The 20,032-nt window shown below is 34.9% G+C and overlaps 1 protein-coding gene and 1 long non-coding RNA gene across 2 annotated transcripts; both read right to left on the reverse strand.

The window, feature by feature from the left end:
• Window positions 1-202: 202 nt before the first annotated feature.
• LOC126745610 (uncharacterized) lies at window positions 203-1,431 on the reverse strand. Its single transcript, XM_050453548.1, has 2 exons — window positions 1,202-1,431; window positions 203-1,142 (listed from the first exon to the last, which is right to left on the reverse strand). The coding sequence occupies exons 1-2, from the start codon at window positions 1,220-1,222 to the stop codon at window positions 225-227; spliced, it is 939 nt and encodes a 312-aa protein (XP_050309505.1). The 5' UTR covers window positions 1,223-1,431; the 3' UTR covers window positions 203-224.
• Window positions 1,432-11,795: 10,364 nt separating this feature from the next.
• Window positions 11,796-13,034, reverse strand: LOC126745613 (uncharacterized). Its single transcript, XR_007663610.1, has 2 exons — window positions 12,087-13,034; window positions 11,796-11,959 (listed from the first exon to the last, which is right to left on the reverse strand). It is a non-coding gene; the product is annotated as an uncharacterized LOC126745613 (long non-coding RNA).
• Window positions 13,035-20,032: the final 6,998 nt, after the last annotated feature.

The following is a 20,032-nucleotide window of genomic DNA, read 5'->3' on the forward strand; positions in this document are numbered from 1 at the left end:
GGACTAATTAATTTTATGTTTTACCTATCTATTATTGATTTATAATACCTTAGAAACGGAATATGTTATGGTAGCAATAATATCTGCCATCACACCTAGGGCATTATAAACGGGCATTATGATAATGCCCGGAAATTTTATTGCTTATCCAATTTTATTTCTCTCATAATAAAGAATAAACATCCATTTTATACAAAAAATAATGTTTCTTTAAATACTAAAAATTAAACTTTATTTCCAAAATAAAAATTACAATTTTGAAAGTTCCCGGAAAATGTAGCTAATCCCACTATAGAATGGTCGATGTTTTTTGTAATGGTAGAGGTGGCAGCACTAACGCTATTTTGTATAGTTTGTAAAATGTCCATTAAAGAATTTTCAATAGTCGATACGGAATTAACCTCGGAATTAACTGAATTGGCAATCATTTTGGCTACTTTATTCTTGGATGAAATACTTTCTTCTATATATCCTTCAGCTACTGAAGAGCTTTTCCATTTCCCATGTTGTTTTAGCATTTCAAACGAAGCACCTGCCTCAACAAGTAAAGTTGACGATATGCAACGCAAACAGTGGCCGGTATAAGCTTCTGCATTATCCAGTTTTAAAAATGTTGCGATCAATGTTGGGACGCTTCCTATGGTATTTTTTCCAACAGGTTGTACTATACAGCGACTCTTTCTATAGGTAAGAAAGAATCTTCGCTCCTTTATTCCAGCTGGTCTTAATGCTGCGTACTTTTTTATTAAATTTAAAGCGCCTAAATCTTCTTCAATGATAGTAAAACTTTTTGAAGTTGAAGTTTTACTTTCTGGTACCTTTATAACCAAGACCGTTCCTCTATCCTCAATATTATCAATGGTCATTTTGACCAACTCATCACGTCTTAAATCTCCAAAAACACCCATTACCAATATGACTTTGTGTACCAAGTAGATATCATCAGGAGCCTTCTTAATAAATTTTATTATTTGTTCTCCTTCCAAAAATTTAGACTTCTTCGGGACACATCCTTTCGACTTAACTTTTAAAAAAGATATGAGACGATGGTATTGCGAGTTGTCTATATTTTTATAGACCATTAACGTAGACCTTAGGGTAGAATACTTGGTCCAAAGAGAGGTCGGACTGTATTTTTCCGACTAAAAATATTAAAATTAGTTTAACATATGTACCTATTAAAATAACATCAGTAACTTACCAGTTCCTGAAAATATGCCATTAGAACGGTTTCGGTTATTTAAACAATTGCGTTGGCATCTTTCTAAATACCAAATATGCCATACTCCCGATCATACTGTTGCCTTGATTAACCTGGCAAAAGATTTTTGGTCGCTTTTATGGCCTTTTCTCATATATTTTGTGGAATTTCTCTCCATTTTAAGCAAATATTTAAACAAAAAATGCCAACTGACTAACTGACAGAAACATCAAAGTCAAACTTAAATAATCACTGCAAGTCACTTGATAAATTTCTGTAGGTAGGTATGTATGTACGTATACCTGTACACTGTACAGGTAGACCCTATTTTTTAATTAATATTAAAATTATTTTTGTTCATAAAAATCAATTTTTAGGTAAAACACAAAGCATTGTATGCACCACGGGCATTGTTAGACTCTCAGGCGGAAACCTAGCCCGAGGGCCTTTGGCCCAAGGTACTATTTCCACCTTCCGGGCATTATCGTCCTTACAATGCCCTTGATACATAAATAGCTATAAAATTCAGGGGTGTGTTCAAAATAAAAACGCTCGGACACGTTAATTTTTATTTTTTGTCCGGCGATTTTTTTGATGATGAACTCATGTATACAGGGTGGACCAAAAATGAGCTACGACTATCAATTCAATTTTTTTAAATAGAAACGCCCATCTTTTATTTTATTTTATTTTTATTTTTTATTAACAAATTTGCCACTGAATTTTTTATAATTAACCATAAATTTTTGGAACAGTTTATAAAAAAAAACGAAATAAAAAAATTAAAATAAATGTTCAAATTGTTCACCATTAACTTCTTGATAGTAACCAAGTCGATATTCAAATTCTTGTAATACCTTACTTATTGTATAAGGCTGGATTTGTTGTATTTCGGCTCTATCTTTCTCTTTCTTTTAAACTTCTAGGTTTATTAAAATGAATTTTAGATTTTAGATAACCCTGTAGATTAGAATCCAATGAGATTAAGTCTGGCGATCTTGCTGGCCAATAAAACTCCTCCTTCCAATTCATATATTTGGGAAAATGTTGCTAAGGTAATCTCGTACTGTTCGGCAATAGTGTGGAAAGGCGCTATCCTGTTGAGACCATATCGAATCTTCCAATATAAATGGGATAAAGTGCAATAAAACTAAATACTATTGAAATATTTTTCAGAGGTAAGTGTGCCTTCAATAAAATAGGGACCCACATTAATTGGCATGCCCACAATTCCTGCCCATAAATTTAATTGTGTGTGACTTTCCATACTCCAGTGTGGATTTTCTGGTACCCAATAACGAAAATTTTACCTATTTACAGAACCACCTAAGTGAAAACTTGCCTCGTCGGAAAAAATTATCTTACTTAAAAATTGTGGGTTTGCATTACATCATTATTTCTCAAAACTCTATTCTGCGGATGTGATCATTTTCAATAAGCTCCTGAATTAAATATATTTTATATGGATGCCATTTATACTTATGAAAATATTTTAAAACATATGATTTGCTAACCCACTGATCGGCAGCAACTTGTCGAGTTGATTTATGTGGATTTTTACGGTCCAGGTCTAGGTACTATACAAATATGACGGTCCAGGTCATATTTGTCTCTAACATGACCAAAATCTCTAAACTTTTTTTTCAATTTTGCTTACTACCGAACGTGTAATAGGCCTCTCCAAAAAATTGAATTTTTGAATGAATTTGTTCCAAATTGCGCGTTCTCACTTTATAAGAACCAGTGAAGATCTCAAGGAAGCTAGAGTGGCTAAAGTGGGTATTCCTCAAGGAACCATATTAAGCCCTTTGTTATAAATCATATACACATAAGATCTGGAAAATCACTTGAATGACGATATAAAAATTCTACAGGGTGTTTCAGAAGTATGGGATCAAACTTCTAGGGGTTGTTCAGTGCAACAGTAGAATCCATTTGAGTATAGGAACCCATGTCCGGACTACGCCACTAGGACCCTAAGACGGGTTTAAATTTAGAAAAAATATTAATTATCTAAATAGGATCTGATGCATTTATTTTTACGTTTTGTATATGATACCATCACAACAATTGTTCAAAATGCCTTTCTCCAACCTCAATACACCGATTTAAACGCTGCACATGATTTCGGCGGACTACACTAAAAATTTGATCCTCGTTTTGAATTATTTCAAATGCTGCTGTTATTGGTCCAATTAAGTCTAGCTCTGATTCTACTGGAGTTTCGTAGACTAAAGACTTTACATGTCCCCACAAGAAAACAATCGAGCGATGTTAAATCGGGTGACCTAGGAGGCCAAGAAACTGCTCCACCTCTGGCAATCCAACGGTGCCCAAACCGCTGAGCCAAATACTCGCGTACTTGTACAGCAAAGTGAGCCGGCGCTCCATCATGCTGAAACCACATTTGCTGTTCAACGTCTTAAACATGCCTGTCTCAGCGAGCCGCCGATGAACCGCAATAAACTTTTTGTATCCAGGATGCTGTCGTTCGGGATAACGTTCATGATACAACCGCGATGCTGATGCTGTTCGTGTATTCCAATTTGTTGCTCCGTATGCCAAATGCATATCCGCCAATTCTTGATTGGTAAAGTTTTCCATTAGCAATAAATTATTAAAAATTGTAAGCTATAAAATTTTTAAACACGACATTGATAAGCGTTGATTTTAAACAATTGTTGTTATGGTATCATGTACAAAAGGTAAAAATAAATGCAGCAGATGTTATTTAGGTAATTAATGTTTTTTATAAATTTTAACGCATCTTAGGGCCGTAGTGGCGTAGTGGCGCATTTCTGCACATGGGTTTCTATACTCAAATGGATTCTTTTGTTGCACTGAACAATCCCCAGAAGTTTGATCCCATAGTTCTGAAACACCCTATATAAAAAAGACACAATAATAGAAAAATGCCATTCTAAATTAAAGACCAAAATACTTAATATTCTATCGTAGTTTAATGAAAATGGTATTATTGCATTGTAAAAATTACTTTTACCATCAAAAGAACTACCCTACCTAATATTATTAAAATAGATGGGCATTTAACTATTCCTTGTAGAAATACAATAAAGTAATTGGGAGTTCTATGAAATAAAAAGCTTCTTTGGAAAGATCGTACGCAATATTTCGTTAAAAAAGATGAAAATGCTCCTAATTAAATCCGGGTAGTTACCTATAATAAATGGAGAGCAGACCCCAATATTGTCCTTGATGTTTTATAGAGCCGATATCAGATCAATATTGAAGTACGTTTGTCAATTCTACGGATCCGCAGCAGAGACGCATTTAAATAAAATCGAAATAGTAAAAAATAAGTGCCTAAGATATTGTGTCGGATTTTTAAATCCACCAATTAAAGTATTAGAGGTAGAAACTGTAGATCCTCCTTTATTTTTAAGAAGATTGTATATAAGTTAGAGATTGTTAAGGTTGATATAAAAAAATAGCAGCTTAATTAGTAAGATACATAATCTTGCCATTTTAAACTTTACTAATTATTACTGGCGTCTTAAAAAAACTGAGTTAAACTGATTCTGTCAGCACTTCGAATTCTAGGTTATTGTTAAACTCCGTTGCACAGTGGTGTTCTAGTCTTTTTACAGAGGTTCTAGTTCGTTTTCCTGGTATTCCTAATAATTTTCGGAGTTGTGTTCAGAGATTTTAGTTCGAATCTTATGTACCTGTGATTAATCTGACTAACTGTGTTCGTCACATGCATGCCACCTTATCACAAGATCACAGATGCATCCCTTGCCTAGGGTAAGATCTATTACTTTCATGCCGAGTACCTTAAAATTCAAGTATATATTCTTACTTAAATTCCGTTTTTAAATAAATATGATTCATACAAGAATTTTCTCTTGTTCGCGCACTTATGCATGGTACGAACCCGAAGTGATTTAAGACTATTAAATAAGTATTCACAGAGTTGTCATATCTTTAGAAGTAAAACTTCTTTATGCACGCTTGAGCAGGGGATTAAGCTGCGTTACGAAAAGTGTGATCGGGCGAGGCAAACGGTAGTTGAAAAGAAGATATGAGTTAATGGAAATAGAAGAGAGAGAGTTACGGTTCGTATATTACGTGTAAGAGCAAAAGAGAGCCGTGAGCTAACAGATTTTCTTTCTCTCGTCTTCTCATAGCTATATAGTGCATAGAATAGATATATATATGTTACGGGTAAAGTTAGAATAACGGCTAAACTTAGATTTACCCGGATAAACTGCACAATACCCAGAAAACATGGGTTAAGTCCAAAATATTAATAAAATTGGATTCTATCCAAGCGTTCTATCCGCCTTGGTGTGGTTAATGTTAAAAAATAACGCCATAAATATTTGGAGAAATTTATTTAATTAAAAAAACAGATTTTACAAATTAAAGGTTACACTAAAATTGTATCTTAACAAAGTAAAAGATAATATAATCTATTTGTTCAAATAAGACAAGCTGCTGTAACATTTCGAGTTACAAAGATTTCCAATAGCTTTACATTTACATTTATTGGTCATGCATTTAGTTTTACAGTTGCATCGCTTATAACCCTGACCTCCTAAAAGTGACTGTTCGTTTGCAAGTTGTCTTAAATTTTTCTTTTCCGATAATACACTTTCCATCTCAATAAGCTTCTCACTGCACACAGAAAATTGTTTCCTGGAAAACATTTCTTCGATAGTCCCTCTCTTTTTCGCTAGCTTATACAAATCGTCGTCAGTTTTCTCGATAACTGTCATGAGAATGTTTCTAAAATCACCCCTTCCTCGATTAACGTCTGCAATTTTTACTCTCACTGTATCTCCAACAGAATATGGCGGAAACTTTGAATTAGATAAAGCTTTCATCTTCTTTGCTTGATTTTCTAAATTTCTTTTTGCGTCTAGTCTGTTTGACTGTATATTCTTTTGATACAAGCAAAGTTCACACCTTATATTCCCTGATGTATTTAAATTCTCACACTCTAAACACTTGCTCTGATTTTCTGAAGTTTCTGTATTACTAGCGTTTTCTCGATAATTATTGTTGCCATTTTCCATATTGCCACCTTCAGTAATATCTTCTTGCAAATTGTCTGGTTCTGGGTCACTATCCATAGACTGGTTTACATTTATTTCTTGTTGAGGCTGTTCACCTAAACCAAATTCCCTTACCACTTTCTCGAGCTCTTCTTCGGTTCGTAGATTTTCAATAGCTTCTTTTGGAAAAGCTGATATGGATAGGCCGACTTTAATATCATGCCTAAACATGGCGGCATAAGGAGCTTGTTTTATCCCATCATGGTATGCCCTATTTTTCATTAACTGAAAATTTGATTAATTTCATTCTTTCATTAATCAAATTAGACCGTCTGACCATCGCGTGCAGTTTTCATCGTCCATCCACGTCATAAGCATGTTCTGTATATCTTGATTTGCTCTTTCCACGCTGCCTTGTGACTGACTGTGACGTGGTTTCCCATGGACTATTTTAAGGCCACTCCACATCGTACACTTCAATGACATGGTTGGCGAACTCCCGGCCGTTGTCCGATTGTAGTATAACTAAGGCGTCGAAGATACAAAATATGTCTACCAGGCTCTTAGCTACTTCCTCAGCCCTTTTCGACGTTAATGGACGTATTTGAACAAACTTAGTTAAGTGGTCCTGATAGACCATAATAAATTTGTATTCTCTATCCGGATGGGATTGCATGTCAATTAGATCCACTTGACAACGGCTGTTAATCTCCGAAAAAACCATTGGTTTAAGCACAAGTCCTTTTTTGGCAGATTTCAGTTTCTTTTGGTACCCTTCACACAAGCGCAGATATAACTTAATAACCTTGAGTTATATTCTTGTACTTTTTTTTACATTCGCTTTCTATACGGTGCTTACCGCCATGTCCTATAGCTAAATGTGCATCATGCAAAATGTCAAACATTTCGTCGTTTGTAACGTAATATTTAATGCTAGATTCACCTGACGATACACGAGCAATAAGCTTTTCAACGCCTCTAACAGAACATATGGCAAATCTCTTTAACCGCCGATATTGTAGCGTAGTCTTAGTTTTAGAGTTTTTTGCCAACTTGACTAATTCTAACATTTCTCGGTATTGTTCATTATTAAAATAAAAACTATTTGAACTTTTCGTAGACACCAACTCGTTAAAAACTTCATAAAAACGCTGTGCTAAACGCGCACGTCCACTCTCTTCGGTTGCCATTTTAGAACTGAACTGAACGTGGTGAAAGCTGATGCAATAATAATTCTTACATCCAACTTTACCCACGCAAAAGCGGATAGAACGCGGATTACCCAGGTAAAATCCGAAATATGTGTAATTTCAATATTATTTCGGACTTTACCCATGTTTTCTGGGTATTGTGCAGTTTATTCGGGTAAACCTAAGTTTAACCGTTATTCTAACTTTACCCGTAACATATACAGGGTGTCCCAGCGAAAACAAAACAGAGGTATTTTTGGTATGAAAAAAAATTTTTTTTACAAAAATCTCGAACACGTCGATTTTATTTTCGAGGGGGACAACTTTTCCTTACCAAGGCACCCTCATACCAGTAACCCTCTTCGAGGGGGTGGGATCACCCCTAAAATCTTAAATAGAAAGAGAGGTCTTGTCAAAATTGTAGAAACAGCGAAAATGAAAAAGGTATTTTGAACACTGTTTTGGATAATATTTTTAAAAGAATAAGGAAGTCCTAATTTCAAAGGGGTCACTTATTAATTAAGAGGCCACCCTAATACCTGGAATCCTTTACGAGGGGTTGAAAGCACCCCTTAAATCTTAAATAGAAAAAGGGGTCGTATCATTCCTTATTTTGAAGGCCTTTTTACTCTGAATTTAAATGGTGACTTCTGAGTTGTGGATATAAAAATAGCAAGAAATACAATACCCTTTTGCTTTTGTGTTTTTTAAACAAAACAAGTTTATTTAAATTACGTCAATTTATTAAATGTTCAAATTGTGCCCCGCCTACGTCCATGCAGGAATACAGGTTTTACTCAAAACGATGCCTGACGTTTTGTAGAACTTCAGGTGTTATCATCTGACACTCATTTATAATTCTCTGGCGTAAGTCTTCTAGGGTGTCTTGTTGGGTAGCGTAAACTTTTGTTTTTAAATGCCCCCATAAAAAAAATCTAATGGGGTTAAATCGGGTGACCTAGCTGGCCATTCCATAAAAGGTCCTCTCCTTCCAATCCAACGATCAGAAAATATCTCATCAAGATATTGCCTCACACCAGCAGCATAATGTGGAGGCGCTCCATCTTATTGGAAAACGACTTGATCATCATCAGAATGATTTCCGCCTTCCAATATTTCTACTATTCTTGGATTTACGGCATTTTCCAAGAGATCTCGGTACATTTCTCCATTCAAATTTCCGGGCAGAAAAAACGGACCAACAATGGAGCCGCCCAAGATTCCCGCCCAAACATTTAACTTCTCAGGGAACTGGGTATGAACTTCACGAAACTGGCCCGGATTTGCATTTGACCAGTAGCGGCAGTTATAACGATTTACGTTGCCATTAAGAAAAAAAGTACATTCATCTGAAAAGCAAATGTTGTAAATAAGACGCGGATTAACAGTTATCATATCACTAAGCGATTCACAAAATTGCACTCGTCTGTCAAAATCGTCTTCATTCAGTTCTTGCACCAGATGAATTTTGTAAGCATGGAATTTATTATGCTTAAGTATCCTATGAACACTACTTTTGCTTACTCCTGTACTCGTCGCCAATTTTCTGACACTTATTCCTGGCTCGGCATGAAGTTGACCTAGGACAGTTATTTGCATTGCTTCATTGACAACAACAGCATTTTGAACCTCACGCTTTTTATTTAAGACACTGCCAGATTCCCTAAATTTAGCAACTATTTCTAGAACGTATTTTCTGTTGACTCGTTTTTCTGAATGAAGGTCATTAAATTCTTGTATCGTTCTATTGGCACAATTGTTATGCCGAAAGAAAAACTCTATCATCTCAACCCTCTCTGCAGTAGAATAAACCATTGCTAACAGTGTTTCAACACGTAAAAGACTGGGTAATAATTTAAAACTATTTAAATAAATGCTGCTTTATGAAAAAAGTACCAATGATATTTAGCAAGCTAAATAAATTCTTCAGATACTTGTGTTTGCATTTTATTTGGTATTTTGTTTTTATTTATGATATGCTGATAAGGTATAATAACAATAATATTAACAATACTAATAAATTTTTAATCATGTATTAATGATCCAATAAAAAAAATTGTAAGAAAGGGTTTCAGGCATAAAGGTTTATTTAAAGCATTTTTTTCAGAATTTTATTTGGCTTTCATATCCAGAAGAAATCCATCAGTCACTCAGAAGTCACCATTTAAATTTAAAGTGAAAACGCTTTCAACATAAGGTATAACACGATCCCTCTTTCTGTTTAAGATTTAAGGGGTGCTTTCAACCCCTCGTAAAGGATTCCAGGTATTAGGTGGCCTCTTAATTAATAAGTGACCCCTTCGCAAATAGGATTTCCTTGTTCTTTTAAAAATATTATCCAAAAAAGAGTCCATAATACCTTTTTCATTTTCGCTGTTTCCGCAATTTTGACAAGCTGTTTTATCCAGAGAAATAATTTTAGCCACTTCAAATTTGGCAATTATATTCAGAATTAAAAGACCTTTAAAATAAGGTTTCATACGACCCCTCTTTCTATTTAGGATTTTAGGGGTGATTCCACCCCCTCGAAGGGGGTTGCTGGTATGAGGGTGCCTTGGTAAGGAAAAGTTGTCTCCCTCAAAAATAAAATCGACGTGTCCGAGATTTTTGAAAAAAAAATTTTTTTCATACCGAAAATAGCTCTGTTTCGTTTTCGCTGGGACACCCTGTATATCTTTTACTCAAAAGTTCGTTTGCGAGTTTGCTAGCGGCATGCGAACGGTAATTTTTTGATTATTTGATAATTTTATTTCGTCCTTGAAGAATTTTATAAATTAAATTTTGCTGTTATATTAATTTATAAAATTATTCTACGTTTAAAGTTTATAAAACTATAAATTCATTTTAAAGATATTTTGTAATTTTTTGGGTGAATAATAAGAAATTATGGAAGTAATACAGACTCTTAACATCATAGTGGTGCTCCATGACCATCCACTAAGAAGAAATTGCGTACGGAAATTATGCATAAATATATACATGAATGGAGCTAAAGAAGTTTTACTTCAGTCGTGTGGTCTTAAGCGCACTTATTTATATATTTTTCTATCTATGTTAATATCATCTAAAAACAATCCCACATTATAATTTTAAGCTTGAAGTAAATACGTTTTAATTTCTCCGAAAAAACTTCTGTTTGTGTTTGGTGTTTTACTGAAAGTTACGCTACACCCGTCTAGCAAAGTATATTCTGATACATTGATCAAAGATTGCATAATAAAAACTATTGTTCCATCAGTTCTAATATGCTTAGACCCCTTATAAAACAACTATTCTTTTATATTAAAATATCCGCCAAGACTTTCAGATATGTACGAAAAATTATAATGTCAAAACTTAGAGATTGTATATTTCAAAAGCAGTAGGATTTTTATAAATGCTTCCAATATTAAAGTACACATTATTGAATAGTTTATTAGATTCACCTACTCTGCTCTGCACATCACTTTTCCATATTCTTTCCTGGATTGTATTAATGTTCAGTAGTGACTGCTCGATTTGTAACATTCGTAATTCTGGTACTTTTTCAGTTATTTATAACACCATAGTCTATCTAAGCTTGAAAAACATTTATGTAGTACTTATAAGAGGGACATTTCACGTCCAAATGAAATAATATTTCCTGAATACACTATTTATCCAATAGTGCGTAATACCCGATATAATTTGAAATTAAAAAAATTATTTAATACATTTCTATTTTTTACAGATATAAAAGCAGTTCTATGCCTAATAAATGCTTAAGAAGAAACAAGTTCCTGAAAAAGATTTGATTCAAAAATGAACCCAAACAGTTTTAATTATTCTGGAATATACAAGATTTTTCGGGCTTGTAAAAATAAGCGTAAGTTATAGTTTGTTTTAATTTTTTTATTAAATTTATTTTTAAGTATCAAAAGTAAAAGCAATACTGCACTTAGATGCATAACCTTTACATTAAGGTTAGAAAACTAAGGGGCTATACCTTAGAACGTGTAATTGAAGGGAAAAGCCTTTTTATTAGTTAATTGGTTGTAAGTTTGTTTTTGTTAAGCGGTGTTAATATATTAATTTGGTATGTGAAAATCCATTGTTTAAGGTGAACTACGTACGCGATTTGGGAGTTACATTGGACTCTAAACTGATGTTTCACATTCATATTGATGTAATAGTAACAGAATCTTCTAGATTGTTGGGATAGAACATTGAAAGACTAGAATTAGTAAACAACAACTTTGTTTGAGTTCAACATGTGCACAGGGGCAAGAGGGGTGTTTTGTTTAGAAACAATATTCATCGATTCTCTGTTGTCAAGTTTACACGCTGTTACAGTTTTTTTTTGATTAGTCAATTGAAGGTAATTTTTGAATGAACACAGGGCAGGAATATCTTTAATAAAAGTCAAAATTAATTAATTACATTTTACTTAACGAAATGTCAATATTTAGGTAACTTTCATGTTACAACATTTTGGCTCACCAATAAATGGATATTAGATTACATTTTTAGTCCAGCACTTTTCGTAAAATTTAAGCTGCGCTAGCACTCGTCCATTTTCTCGAGCTTAAGATCTGAAACAAGGAAAAATAAGGGTTAAATATAATAAGGGAAAAAACAGTTAAGAGAATGATAGTTATAGTCAAGCTAAATGATTAAGAGGTTGATTACAAATAATATAGATATAGGTAGGCACTTTACCATTCTTTTATACAAGGATGTTCTTCGTCTTATTACTCTGCATAGTCCTCTGATGTTGCCCTGAGCTTATTATTGTAGCTTACCCTAGGAAACATGATGGAGATATTATATATCTTGTGATAATTGAAGGATTTTAAATGAGTTATTTGCCATCGGTTTTGAGTTTGATTTGTTCATTTAATTTGGACATGTTTATTATTGTTTGTGAGTAATATTTTGTTGAGGTTATAAATAAATAGCATGTCAAAATTCAGTTTCTGGGGAAGGTTCTATCTTGGTTATCTGGTTGTATGTCTATTGGTGGTTCAGTACCGTACCTAATGGTGTCAAAGGTTGATAGGTGTCAGGATCAACTAATCAAAAAGCAGTAATTTTGAATACTCATCCTCTTGGGGGATAAAGCTTAAATAGGACTCAAAGTTGGCACCTTGATCATTTCGATGATCAGTTTCGCTTAATGCGGATTTTAAAAGAAACCCTATCTTACTTCTACATTTTTTTAGTCTATATCGCTTTAGGCGGATTTTTCTTAGTTAATTAAAAGCTGGATAGAGTTTACGGGGGTTTCTTGAGTTATTTTTCCCAAAAAGGCCACACAAAATCTTTAGCCTTTTTCCTTTTTTCTCTCTTCTTTGCCTCTTTGTTTTGCTTTTCGATTACTGGAGCAACTCAGTTATATATTATGAATTATGTTGGATATATTGTATGGATATATTGTCTCATTGGCGTGCTTGTGGCTTAACTAACCATCCCAGAAGCCCTAGGAAGAATGTGGCATAACCTGAGGCCCAGTATTTGGTGATCTGAGGTTAGGTACAGCCAAGAGATTCAATAGGTGACACAGGTTTCACTTGTAACTTATCGAACCAGTCATAGTTACAGCACATTAATAAAGAAGACAGTCTATCATTTTATTTACCCGGTCTATCAAACATTTTTGTTTATCAATAAACGTTTTTTTGTACAGGGAATTATATTTTAGGTATAGTTTATTGGTGTGAACTGAGTATATAAGTATATGCAAGGTTTGGTATATTTTTTTATTGTGAATATTGCATATTATTACAGTAATTAATAATTTTCCTAGTAATGACATTACTTTATTGTAACTTGAAGTACTTTTTGTTATTGTTGTTCTTGTTCCTTTTGAAGGCTTTGCTGCAAGGCAATTGACAGCTCGATTTATTTGACGTCCCCTGTCGTCTGGCTCAGAACCATTAAGGGATTTCCCGACTTATTCTGAGACTAAAAGCCTTGCCCTTTTTAGCTTACATACAAAAAAAAAGAAAAATAAATTGACGTCCTATGATTGTTGAATAAACGCTAAAAATGGAGGGCATTAATACAACAATAAAGGCAAGAGAGAAAACATAAATATCACTAATACAATTAGGGATTAAGGAATATGCGGGTAATAAGCAGGTTGAGTTTTAAGTTTTGATTCTATTTTTATTTAGGAAGTGCATGTTTGTTTCTATAGTTTCGCTATTTAAAGTGTTAAGTATTTCATGGATGGATAATGGTGATAATTTCTTTTTTTGAACAAAAATTTTATACATGTCCATGTTGTCTATAGCATTTAATGGACATTCAAACAAGATGTGATTTAAGTCATCAAAGCTTTCACAGTCACATAAAGGATCATATTTTATATTTATTTTAAATAGATGTGAGTTTTTTTTTTATAGTAAACACAAGCACAAGAGAAAAGTCCTATGTCACTCTTGGAGTGGTGCTTGCGCGAAGATATTTGTGGGCATTTATTTTGAATCGCTGTAGGTTGTATGCGTCGGGAAATATGTGATATGGAAGCCCGTTCCACAAAGAAGATGTTCTCCAGATGAATAAGTCCCGATACAGCGACGTCCTTGGGGTAGGCAGGTGGACTCGATGTTGATGAGCCGCAACTGATAGGCGCGTCCTTCTTGCCGGAACAGCCCTGGGTGGAATCAGGCCTGCCAGCTCAGAGGAGCACTTACCGTGATCATAACGGTAGAATAAACAGAGATCAGCCACCTTTCTCCTGTGCTCCAGACTATCCAGACTCTTTGTCAGTTCTGGTTTGTCGATAAGACGAATAGCTCTCTTCTGTATAGAATCCAGCAGGTTTAAACTATGCTTGGTTGCAGAGCTCCAGACATGCGAGCAATACTCGAGGGAAGGGCGTATTTGAGCCTTATAAAGAGTCAGCAGCTGTTCTGATGTATACAGTTTTTTCGTTTTGAAAAGCACTCCGAGTTTTTTGGAAGCCGCTCTGGCGACCTCGGCAACGTGGCCATGCCAGGACAGACTGTTGTTGACCTCGACTTCTAGAAGATGTAAAGATGATTTCATTGGCAAGGTTCTCCCTGCTATTACCAGCTCCGGGCCACCAAGGTTAGTCTTCATCGTAAATACTGCAGCCTGCGTTTTTTTAGCGTTAAAATTGACCAGATTGTTACCGCCCCACTCCAAGATTGCTCTAATATCGTTGTTAGTTGAAGCTACTTGTTGCTGCCTAAGATTCTGAGAACTTGCGGCTGTCGTTGGTTTGGCGGACTTAAATGTGGAAATAAGTGTGCTATCGTCCACAAAGCTATAGATTGGATTGACAGTGATTCCTAGCAAATCGTTGATATATATCAAGAAAAGGGTGGGGGATAGAATGCATCCTTGAGGGACTCCAGCGTTAATGTTAAATTTGTCGGAAAGGTATCCATCGACGGCTACTTGGATTGTTCGTTGTTCAAGAAAACTTTTGATCCAATTCAATAATGAGTTTTGTATGCCGATTGAGAAGAGCTTGGTTAGTAGTCCCTCATGCCACACTCTGTCAAATGCCTTGGAAATGTCAAGAACGACTGAGCGGGACTCGCCGTGCTTCTCCATGGCCTCCGTCCACAAGTGTGTGACGTAAGCCAGAAGATCGCCGGTGGATCTAAGCTTTCGGAAGCCGTATTGATGATCGCTGATTAGTCCAGATGATTCCAGATATCTTAACAGTTGTTGGTTGACTGCTTTCTCCATAATCTTCGATATTACTGAAACTAGTGCAATCGGGCGGTAATTGGAGGGCATCGTCTTCTTACCCTTTTTGGGTACAGCTTGCACTCGAGCAATTTTCCAGCTTGTTGGAAATTGGCCCTGCTTATACGATACCGTGAACAGTCTACATAAGGGAGGAGTCAATTCGTCTGCACAACGTTTTAGTATTAGGGCTGGAATTCCATCGGGTCCAGAAACTTTATTGGTGTCTACGCTTTTAAGAATTTTATTTATAATTCGTTGGGGAAACGAAATTTCTCCCATCGATGAATTCATCTTTGGCAAATATAGCGGTGTTTTGCCTTGCGAGTGCAGAGTAAAATTGGACGCGAAGAGTTTACCCAGTAAGTTGGCTTTTTCCCTTGCTATTACCGCGATAGAACCATCATCTGCTGTTAGGGGTGGCAAGGCCGACTTAGCAAATCCTTGACTAACGGCTTTCGATACCGACCAGAAAGATCTTGTTCGATTTGGACAGTTTAGCAGTTTGTTTTTGATCCTGTTGCTGTGACTCTCTTTGCATTCATTAATAATTCGCTTGCAGCTATTTCTGGAGGCTTAAAAGTTTCTCCGATTTTCGATGGAAGGATGTTGACGCCATTTGCGATATGCTGCGTTTTTAGTGTTTACTGCCTTTTTGCAATTCAGGTTGAACCATTGCTTGTTGTTTGATCCGCATTTAGTAGAAAAAGGGATATAAGCTTTCATTCCTGCCAAGATCGTCTCTGTAATTTGGTTCGCACATTCTGAGATGTTATTGGTTCTAAAGCAAACTTCTTTTCAAGGGAATGAGCGATTAAATTCTCGAAGATGGTTCCACTCTGCTGATTTATAGTGCCATATCTTCCGCGGCATCGGAGGATCCTGCGTTTTAATCTCCATCTGGCAAGAGACTGTTATCAATTTGTGGTCCGATGTTCCTAGGGGGGCATGTACTGATACAGTGTACGAGTCAGGGTCTGAAGCCAAGACCAGATCTAGGAGACTTGCGAACTCGCCGTCTCGATCGGGGATTCTGGTAGGTTCCTCCACAAGCTGCGTAAGCCCGCATATGGTGGCAAATAGCTTAGCTTCTCGTCCTTCATCGTCGTTCTTGTTGCAGAAGCGCAGCCAGTTGATATTGTGAACGTTAAAATCACCCATGACGATGATTTCTGCGCTTGGGTAGTCAATTTGCAGATGGTTAATGCAATCAACCAGGTTCAAAAAGTGCCGTCTATATTGGGTGTTGCTTGGTGGTCTGTAGATACAGCAGATAAATTTCGTGGCACCACTGGCTATTATTTTTAACCACATGACGTTGAACTCCGCAGGTTCAAGCGTTTCCTCCCGCTGGCAACTCAAATCGTTCTTGACAAATACTGCCAATCCAAAGTTTAGTCGAAATCGGGTGTGTAGATCGTATCCAGGATAAATGAGGTGAACATTTGTTGTTGAAGGTTTCACCTTTGTTTCTGCCAATGCCAGATTGTGAGGCTTATTTGATTGCAGGTGTTGGTGTACTGTATTATTATTGGTGTTTAGGCCTCTAATGTTGCAGAAATTGATTTTTAGGCTTTTTTGATATACCTGATGGACCCCCCCGAGCAGCCTCCGCCCGAAGATCCGAATGGGAGGCGAGTTTACCTCCGGAAAGTTTTGGTCGTGAGGGCGCCATCATGCATTTATTTTTCTTCTCCATTTCCCCTTTGGAAACCGGACACATCGACATGGCGGCGAAACGTGAGTTCCATGGAACCACTTCACGCCGCCTAAGTCCTATGTGGTGGTATTGAACCGGGCGATGCAAGTGGACAACATCTACCACCAAAGGGGTTGCTCTTTTAGTCGCCTCTAACGACAGGCAGAGCGTACCGGAGGGCTATTCTACCCCGGCCCTCCCCGGGAGTTAGTAAGGCAATGGCCAGTTTACATTCTGATAATGGTGGTGATGTGTCTTCTGTCCACATATTTAATATTGGCAAATACGGGAAGTCAAATTGAATTTTACTATAATTATAATGTTTACTGTCAACTAAATATTTCCATTTTTTTGAAAACTTATTTTTTTTAGTTTATTTTTGAGTACCTTAAGAATATCATTTATGTCAATGAGTATTTTTCTGGAGACATTTAGGTTGCATCCAATCTTCGCCAAAGTATCCGCTTCTGTAAGTATTTTTTTTTTTTTTTTTAATTTTTACTTTTTTTTCTAAAGTACTTTTTTTTTAATTTATGTCATAGGGGTAAAATGACAATGACATAAAGGTTTGACAGCTTGTGGTTATAGCGATTTCAATTAGTACACTAAGTTTTCAAACAGAATATCGAATTAATAAATTTTATAGTGATAACTAATAAGTGGAGCTTTATTTTTATTGCGTTAGTTTTCCTGCTTTTGTTTCCGAGTCTTCAAGACAGGACCGAATTCAGATAAGAAGTGTTTCATTGCACAAGGGTCAAAAGTAGGTGGCGCTCTTGTTTATGTTTTTGTTGTTTTACCCATACCACTCTGCTGGGGCTAGCTATGGCATTTCTAAGACCCTTGAAAGCCCCTTATTTCAGATTTAAAAAAGATTTGAAATGGCAATACCGCAGGCAAAAGCTGATGTCATCTTGCAAAATATCATCTTGACAAATGGCTTTGTGTTTACATTCAGCATTTGTGAGGTTTGTGTTTTTTATTTAGTTTTTGATTGAAAAAGAAAAAGGGTTGTTGAGTCATTTTAGTGTTTTTGTGAACTGTTACGATAGTAGAAACTTGTCCTGTTTGTGCCGCATCATGAGGAAAAGGCGATTTAAGATGATCTTTTCACAAGTAAATCCCGATATTGTCATAACATCATATAAAGGGACAACCGTCGTCATAAAGGTGGTATAATAAAAACTTTTATTATAAATCTATAATAATTATTAAATATTTAATTTTCATAAAACTGCTTTTTATTAGATAAATACCCTTACTCTAACGAAGTACGTTAAAAAAACGCATAAGGAGTTCATAAACGGTAATATTGTTTACAATTTAAAGCATAAGCTATTAATAATAAATATTGACCATGTAAATATTCTTTGACGACGTCACTGGTAAAGATTAGTTGCGTCGGTGAAATCAATAATGTAATCGAGCGGCGTTGCAATGTTGAAATTTTTCATTTTTGAAATTTAACTAATTTAACTAATTGTCATTTAATAAATTTGAAATTCATTATATAGAATATCAAAAAGTTCTAATTTGTACTGCCGTTCATTAGATGTTTTTAACATGTCACTTAGTACAGTTAAAAATACTTTAAAGCGAAATATTGTCTTTGAAAGTTTAAGAGGCTAAAGTACAAATTTAGCAATAAAAAATTCGTTTTTTTAAGCCTTTTATATTCAATTTATTTTGATTTATGTACTTAACCATTAAGTCTTTATATTATTATTAATAAAATAGTATATTAAAGTAACTTAAGAAAAGTGTGTGGATACCTTTTTGGGCTTGTAGCCTGTTGTTGTATTCCTATATAGTCACCAAATAAATAAATAAATAGTATCTAAAAATAAGTTTTTTTTTAAAATTTGAACAAAATCAATTGAAAGCTTATTAAAATATTTCGAAAATTATTATGATTTTTAAAAAAGTATGACACCCTGTACCTTGAAAATAAAACATTTCTGGACCTATGTTTATGTGAACTTTTCATCTTGAAATTACTCACAGAATCACCTCCTGGAGTTTCGCCACGTACTTAAATAACACCCTGTAAGTGTTGATATATAGCTGAAAATTTCCTCTTTTAAAAATGCATGTAATCTTGACAACAAAGATTCTATAAATATGTTTATAAACAAAACAATCCCCTTGCCCCTGTACACATGTTGAACTCAAACAGTTTATTGTTTACTAATTCTAGCCTCTCAATCAAATCAAAATATACATTATAAAAAAAAAATTATTATTCATGTATGAAAAAACTTCATAATTATAACTATAATTAATAAGTACAATAAACAATATTTTGCCTAATAATTAAAACTAAATAAATACCTAAAGTCTGCCCAACCAATCTGTAGCTAAGCGGTGTCGGTGCGGGGAACGTCGTTGTAAATTAGACCCACCTCATTTCATTCATGAAATGGCCAGTGACGTGCGAAATTTTATAAACCGATTACACAGATTTGAATGTATTAAATATTAAAAAATATGGTTTGGTTTTAATTTTAAAATAGGTATTTGTAGGTAAGATATTAATTTGGAAATTAAGGTCTTCTAAAATATTTTATTTGTAAATATGTAATAAAAAAATGCTTTAGATATGATATATGTACATATGGTTCGTATATTTTCGTAACCCACCTCGATTACGCCTGACAGACAAGATTAGGAAAGTTTGAGATAAAAGAAAAGTAAAGAAAACACAAAATTTGTAATACACCTACTTAGTTTATTCATTTAAAAAAAGAGTGCCGTACTCCGATGCCTGGATATCGTAAGGGAAAGAGCACGGCAGATAATCCGAATTATGCTGTTTAAACACTGAATTTACTACATAATATGTATAATTTAAATTATTATTCAAATAAGTATAATCAATTTGTACCTGTTGAAGATTGCTAACCACTCCAGTAACAGTCTCACTCTGCCAGCATTTTTTAAACGTTTTTTGTCTACCAAAGTTTCATCTAAATAGACAATATTGCGACCTTCGGCTCGGTTTTCTTTTATTTCTCTTAGGTATTTATACCTTAAAGATGTTATTGGTAAAACCTTAAAGTATCTAAGAAATCATGTTACCTCAAAGATAAAATATTGGGTCGCTCCATTAATTTTTTTTTAATTCTGACACTTTCGCCAATAAAAGCCATTTTCCTTTAATAAGTTTCTAGGAGTTTCTCGGCCATAAGGAAAATTTTCTTCTTCTGGCAATTTTTGCAACAGCTTTCTGGTAGTGGGCACA

Source organism: Anthonomus grandis, chromosome 16 (assembly GCF_022605725.1).
Source record: "Anthonomus grandis grandis chromosome 16, icAntGran1.3, whole genome shotgun sequence".
In the NCBI taxonomy this organism is placed as follows: Eukaryota; Metazoa; Arthropoda; class Insecta; order Coleoptera; family Curculionidae; genus Anthonomus; species Anthonomus grandis.